This window comes from Micromesistius poutassou, assembly GCF_964030765.1.
Source record: "Micromesistius poutassou genome assembly, chromosome: 5".
NCBI classification, from domain to species: Eukaryota; Metazoa; Chordata; class Actinopteri; order Gadiformes; family Gadidae; genus Micromesistius; species Micromesistius poutassou.
The window spans coordinates 21,542,381-21,549,453 of record NC_140275.1 but is presented as its reverse complement, the minus strand read 5'-3'; the positions used below and the strand labels follow the sequence as shown (position 1 = coordinate 21,549,453).

Genomic DNA, 7,073 nt, shown 5'->3' with positions numbered 1-7,073 from the left:
GTGGAACAGAGGCTAGAGGAACAGAGGCTAGTGGAACAGAGGCTAGAGGACCAGAGGCTAGAGGAACAGAGGCTAGTGGAACAGAGGCTAGTGGAACAGAGGCTAGAGGAACAGAGGCTAGAGGAACAGAGGCTAGTGGAACAGAGGCTAGTGGAACAGAGGCTAGAACAGAGGCTAGAGGAACAGAGGCTAGTGGAACAGAGGCTAATGGAACAGAGGCTAGTGGAACAGAGGCTAGAACAGAGGCTAGAGGAACAGAGGCTAGAACAGAGGCTAGAGGAACAGAGGCTAGTGGAACAGAGGCTAGTGGAACAGAGGCTAGTGGAACAGAGGCTAGAGGAACAGAGGCTAGTGGAACAGAGGCTAGAGGAACAGAGGCTAGAACAGAGGCTAGAGGAATAGAGGCTAGTGGAACAGAGGCTAGTGACAGTGTGATGGGCTGTGTTAAGTGTAGAGGTCTGTGAGTATTTTCCATCCAATGCTCTGCTAGTTTTCGTGCACTAATAGTGACCATCTGTTCCCTAGGAGACCCATTGTCTTTGCACTATTCAGACTTCACTTGATCCTCTGCATTTCTGAAAACGTTCCTGTTGCACACATGTAGAAAAAAACAACAACACACTAATGCCTTTTCAGTGAACAGGATATTAAGTATGAAGAGATCTTAAAACAGCCTCTTCCCTCCCTCTCTTCCTCTCCCTGGCTGTATGTCCCTCTTTTATTATCTCTCTCTCTCTCTCTCTCTCTCTCTCTCTCTCTTTCTCTCTCTCTCTCTTTGACTTTATTCTCACGTGTGGCTGATGGTCTGTTGACTCTTTGAACAAAGGAACATTGTTTCACCACATTTTATGTTGTGTTGTGTTGTGTTGTGTTGTGCTAAATCATGGACAGGGCAGGGTATGACTAGAGCAGAGATGGACCCCCCCCCCCCTCCCACAAACACACACACACACACACACACACACCCACAATCTTCTCAGCAAGTCCTCAAAGTCTTGGTGGTTAATTGCTAGATTGGTTTTATTTTACAATATTAAATGGTGATTATAATGTCCAATTGTATAATTGGTTTCAGAGGTCCAAGTTATATTCAAATATTTAATTTACTGGCTTATATTTGTTCATCACAAATCAACAACAGCAACTTCTGCAAACATGACAAATAAAAACAACCACAATATAATAGAAAAATAGATATAGGCTTTTAAAATATAAAAACGATTTGAATCCAGTTTTTGTTTTTCTACATCCGGAATCCAGCTTCTGCAGGAATTTCTTGGATTTCCAGATGTTCTCATGCTGTTCCCCATTACTTAACGCCTTTCATGTTTTGTGCTTCAATCGACTCAATCTGTAAAAGTTTCCAATGAAAAAACAATGTGAAAATAAATAGATAATTCCTGGAGTGTACTAACTGTACTAATTTGTTGACACCATGATGCGGGTCGTCCTCATCATGCAGTGCTCCCATCTCTTCAGGTAGTCCAACCACCTCATCCATTGCCCTTGTATGTCCCTAAATAACTTTATGGACCTCAGAGAAGTGGAGACCAAAAGGGCCACTGCTGATATAACCACAAGCCAAAAGCCGCACATCACACACTGTGATGACGGTTTCAAGCAAACATTTTCTTGGGTCAAACCCTTGTCAGTTTGGAGTTTGGAGAATGTGGGAAGGTGATGTATAGTCCATTTTCCGTTCTGTTCAATAATAATCTTGGTCTTCTTCTCTGGGCTGACTGTAATCCAACATCTCCTTCATCTCAGACACACTGGCTGTCAGATAAGCAGACAGCTCCTCTGAAAGACAGACAGATGGACAGTCAGACAGATGGTTGAAGAAGAAGATAATCAGTTTGAATGGTGCATTAAAGGCCGCAATATACAAACAAACAAAACAAAATTGGTGTGTTCGCATAGGCTATCAAACGGCTGTCAAACATGACACAATATAATAAAGTCAATGGGTTTGTGTCTACTCTAGTGTCTGGAGGTGTTTCTACTCTAGTCTCTGGAGGTCTGGAGGTGTTTCTACTCTGGTGTCTGGAGGTGTTTCTACTCTGGTGTCTGGAGGTGTTTCTACTCTGGTGTCTGGAGGTGTTTCTACTCTGGTGTCTGGAGGTGTTTCTACTCTAGTGTCTGGAGGTGTTTCTACTCTGGTGTCTGGAGGTGTTTCTACTCTGGTGTCTGGAGGTGTTTCTACTCTGGTGTCTGGAGGTGTTTCTACTCTGGTGTCTGGAGGTGTTTCTACTCTAGTGTCTGGAGGTGTTTCTACTCTAGTGTCTGGAGGTGTCTCTACTCTGGTGTCTTCTACCTTGACTGAGGACTCCCAGTGTGGCGGAGGCGGACACGGAGCCCAGGTTGTTACGGGCAACACAGCGGTATGTTCCAGAGTCCTCGCGCTCAGCGCCCTCAATCTGCAGCCAGCTGGAGAGCTCGAACCTCTGGGGGCCGCCCCTCGACTGAGGAGGGGTCAGAGGGAAATGATCCATGGTTTAATCACTCGGCCCGAGTCTTCCTGGAATATATTGTCAAGATTTAACAAAGAAATATTAAACTCAGCCATGGGGCTGAGTTTAATATTTCACCCTGTTTGAGCTACACATTCAAAATACAATAAAGACCTGCTTCTGAACTCCAATTTTTATAGAAAGTTATTGAGGACGCTGTGGAAAGTTAGCATCGTTTTCCGGATCTTCCAAATGAGTGGCCCTGACAGCGCGTTCCAGAGCCTCCTGGGCCCTGCTCCACATCCCTACGACTGGGTCCAAATCTACAGGAACCCTTTGGCTTCACTTTATATTCTAATGTATATATATACTTTTATATACATTTACTTTTTACTTTTATATGACATTACATAGCATTGAAAGAATCATGAATTGCACCTGAATGAGGAGCATCATGTTTGAATACAGTTTTGCATTTGATAAAATGCCCCAATACTTTATCTTAGGGTAGCTCAGCCACCCTGCCCCCCCCCAGCCCTGCCTCAGAATTCCTAGCAGACAGACATACAGACGGGCAGGCAGGCAAGCAAGCAGACAGACTTACAGCCAGCCAGACACACACACACACACACACACACACACACACACACACACACACACACACACACACACACACACATCAAGGCAGGCAGACAGAGACAAGCAGCCATCAAAAACGACAGACAGACAGGCAGGCAGGCAGACAGACAGACAGACGGACCTGACCTGCACAGAGATGTGGGGGTCGTCCCCTGGCAGCAGGTCCTGGTGTCCGTCCCTGGTCCAGTCCACCTGGGCCATGGGGAAGGCGAACACCTCGCACAGGAACACCAGGCTGCTGCCCGCCCCCTTCACCTGGTTCTGGGGGGCCACCTTGATCACAGGGACTGGACCCACACCACCAGCACAGGAGTGGGGGTGAGTGCATGGACAGACAGACAGACAGACATCCAGGGCAGGCAGGTAGGCACACAAACAGAAAGACATGCAGACGTTAAGACAGATACAGACTGACAGACAGTCAGAAAGACATGCAGACGTTAAGACAGACACACAGACTGACAGACAGTCAGAAAGACATGCAGACGTTAAGACAGACACACAGACTGACAGACAGTCAGAAAGACATGCAGACGTTAAGACAGATACACAGACTGACAGACAGTCAGAAAGACATGCAGACGTTAAGACAGATACACAGACTGACAGACAGTCAGAAAGACATGCAGACGTTAAGACAGATACACAGACTGACAGACAGTCAGAAAGACATGCAGACGTTAAGACAGATACACAGACTGACAGACAGTCAGAAAGACATGCAGACGTTAAGACAGACACACAGACTGACAGACAGACAGTCAGAAAGACAGACAGGTAGACAGAAATACATACTTGCAGGAAGACAGACAGACAGACAGAACGGCAGGCAGGCAGGCAAACAGATGCACAGAATTCCTAGCAGACAGACAGACAGACAGACAAACATCCGGGCAAGGGGCTGTCCAGGCAAACTGACAGCAGGCAGACAGAATTAAATACTTGCAGGGAGACAGACAGACAGACAGACAGACAGACAGGCAGACAGACAGACGGGCAGGCAAGGAGACAGACAGCCACATCAAGGCAGGAAGAGAGACAAGCAGACATCTAGCGCGAGAGACAGACAAACAGAATTCCTAGAAGACAGACAGACAAGCAGACAGACAGACAAACATCCAGGCAAGGGGCTATCCAGGACGACTGACAACAGGCAGACTAAATTAAATACTTGGAGGAAGACAGACGGACAGACAGTCAGCCAGACATCAAGGCCGACAGATAGGCATGCAGGAAGACATACAGAGAGACAGGCAGACAGACAAGCAGATGTCAGACAGACAGACAGACAGAGAGACATAATTCAAAGCAGACAGACGGGCAGTCAGGCAGGCAACTAGACAGACAGACAGACAGACGGGCAGACAGACAGACAGACACAGACACAGACAGACAGACAGACAGACCGACAGACATGCAGACGACAAGTCAGAGAGACAGAGACAGAGAGACAGAGAGACATAATTCAAAGCAGACAGACAGACAGACAGACAGACAGACAGTCAGTCAGACAGACAGACCTCCCCACCTGTTTTGCACGGCGCCCTCTCGCTCAGCTTGAGTTGTGGGTTGGAGTAGTTGGCCTCCCTGAACTGACAGATGTTCAGGTAGGTGATCCCCTCGCTGCCGCACACGGGCTCCTGCTCCGTGCACACGCACTGCGGCTCGTCTCCCTCCTCCTCCCGGTCCCGCTCTCCTCCCGGCCCGGGACCCCGATGGTCCACGCGGCACGACAAGCCGCTTCCACAACGCCCGTAGTACACACTCCGCTCCCCGGGGTCGCACGCCTGGCCCTCCAGGTTCCCGCACTCCTTGCAGCAGCCGCAGGCGTCCAGCAGTACACCGGCCCGGCAGCCCAGGGCCAGCGGGCACAGGTCCGGCTCACACGGCTCGCAGCGGAGCGTGTCGTTTCTAACGCGGTCAAACGCGTCGTCCAGGCGGTCGTAGTCCAACAGCGGATCGATGGGCTGATCGGCGTCATCGCTGACATAGTTCGGGAAGCAGGTAGACGTGTTGATTTTTAGAAAGAGCCAAAGCACCAAAAGCATCATCTCGAGCACCGGTGGCATCTTCCGTAGAGTAGAATAAATCAATAGAATTTGTTTCAACTAGTTACGCTTTTTTACTTGCTGTCTACTCGGGCGTTTTCATGAAGAGGATGAGAGCGTCATCGTTCAGTGTTGTCCGGTTCGACGCTCATACCTCCGAGCCTGGGAACTGTCTGCCTGCTGACGTTGACAGAGCGGCTCCCGTCTGAGCGCGAGCCGCAGACGGCAGTTCCGAAACGCTGTCAGGGTGGGACGGGCCTGCGCGCGGCTCCTACACTATGGTCATATCCTATCTGTCAAACTGGGTACCGTACAATCAATGACCTGATAAAAGTTTGGCAAAAGTTTTTTTTTTTTGGTGTGTTTTCCGTACAGCAGAAGATAGGCTGCCCTAACAGTAGTAGCAGCTGTGTGTGTCTGCCGTCCCTCCCCCCAGCCAGCCTATAGACTCCCGTTCAGTCGGACCACTCTCAGCAGCCGCTTTTACCATCAGCCTGGCCCGGTGTGTTCGCCAGGCATTTACTACCGGAAATCTGCACTCACACACACACACACACACACACACACACACACACACACACACACACACACACACACACACACACACACACACACAACGGACAGCTCTTGAAACTAAAGTTGACAGTCATCTCTTTTGTATCTAAATGTGTCACGTGTTTGTGTGTGTGTGTGTGTGTGTGTGTGTGTGTGTGTGAGCATGTGTGTGTCTCTGTGTGTGTGTGTGTGTGTGTGTGTGAGAGCGTGTGTGTGTCTCTGTGTGTGTGTGTGTGTGTGTGTGTGTGTGTGTGTGTGTGTGTGTGTGTGCTTGTGTGAAGACGTGTTACTAATTTTAAGAGATGCATCGATACACCAGCCACCTTTGTGTGTATGTGTGTGTGTGTGTGTGTGTGTGTGTGTGTGTGTGCGTGTGTGTGTGTGTGTGTGTGTGTGTGTGTGTGGTGTGTGTGTGTGTGTGTGTGTGCGGATTACTGTAACTATAATTTCAGAAGTGTGTGGTAGGCCTTGCTCTAGCTGTAATAAGCACACTGGAGCAGACTATAGCAGCGTAAATACTCTCAGTTTAGACAGAAACCTGAGACACATTCCACAACCTGTGTGTGTGTGTGTGTGTGTATGCCTGAGTAAGTGTGAGAGAGTGAGAGAGAGAGAGAGAGAGAGAGAGAGAGAGAGAGAGAGAGAGAGAGAGAGAGAGAGAGAGAGAGAGAGAGAGAGATGGATGAAGAGAGAGGAAATGTGTGTTTTGTAGGGTGACTTCAATACACGGACATTGTTTTTGTTCCTGTTGTAAATTAGATGTTTGTACCAATGTGGGTTAGGTGTGTTTTTGGGTATGAGTGTTATAAGAATGTCCTTCTATTGTAATCCATGTTGTGTGTTGAATCAAACTTACACTAAATACATGCTTATTTATATTTTCTATGTTGTTATGAATTATTTTCCAATGCCTCAATATCACATTTGAAGATGTAATGTGAATGTCCTGTTATTTGTGTTGAATCTTGTATTCTTCTTCTGCGACTAAAAGCTGCCTTCCTGTATTCTTCGGCTAAACAGTTTGAGGGGTCAAGCGGGGGGCCAGAGCGCGATGGGGCCCCACACATGACAGGTACTATTATACTATACTACTACCATAGGCAGTGAAGCTGCTCTGCACTGGCCGGGCCATTGTTCCCCGATAGCGGGGGCACCAAGCTATGCAGAACCGTTGCTCTGTGTCACGCTCAAAATCACCACCAAGCGCTGCACTCAAAGTTCAAATGAATTCAACCCCTGACCTTTGAAAACACAACCTTTAACCCTAACCCTATGGGACAGAGCCTTATAGGGTCTTATAAGGGTCCCCCATCCTGTCAACTATCGTTAACCAGTGTAGCTCTAAACACCGCTTCTACTGTAGAATATTTATTATCATGTT

The 7,073-nt window shown here is 48.1% G+C and overlaps 1 protein-coding gene across 1 annotated transcript; it reads right to left on the bottom strand.

Annotated features, from left to right (window-relative positions):
• Nucleotides 1-1,024: 1,024 nt before the first annotated feature.
• On the bottom strand, nt 1,025-5,351 carry kazald3 (Kazal-type serine peptidase inhibitor domain 3). The gene is made up of 4 exons (XM_084467867.1): nt 4,618-5,351; nt 3,216-3,376; nt 2,315-2,462; nt 1,025-1,800 (listed from the first exon to the last, which is right to left on the bottom strand). The coding sequence occupies exons 1-4, from the start codon at nt 5,156-5,158 to the stop codon at nt 1,706-1,708; spliced, it is 945 nt and encodes a 314-aa protein (XP_084323993.1). The 5' UTR covers nt 5,159-5,351; the 3' UTR covers nt 1,025-1,705.
• Between the last annotated feature and the right edge of the window lie 1,722 nt (nt 5,352-7,073).

Excerpts from the sequence above, each read along its gene's own strand:
- kazald3 (XM_084467867.1), bottom strand. The coding sequence starts at position 5,158 with ATGCCACCGGTGCTCGAGATGATGCTTTTGGTGCTTTGGCTCTTTCTA. Across the intron at positions 2,463-3,215 it reads ACCCCCACATCTCTGTGCAG|TCGAGGGGCGGCCCCCAGAG; the intron begins GTCAGGTCCGTC and ends ACCCCTCCTCAG. Across the intron at positions 1,801-2,314 it reads ACTGGGAGTCCTCAGTCAAG|AGGAGCTGTCTGCTTATCTG; the intron begins GTAGAAGACACC and ends TCTGTCTTTCAG.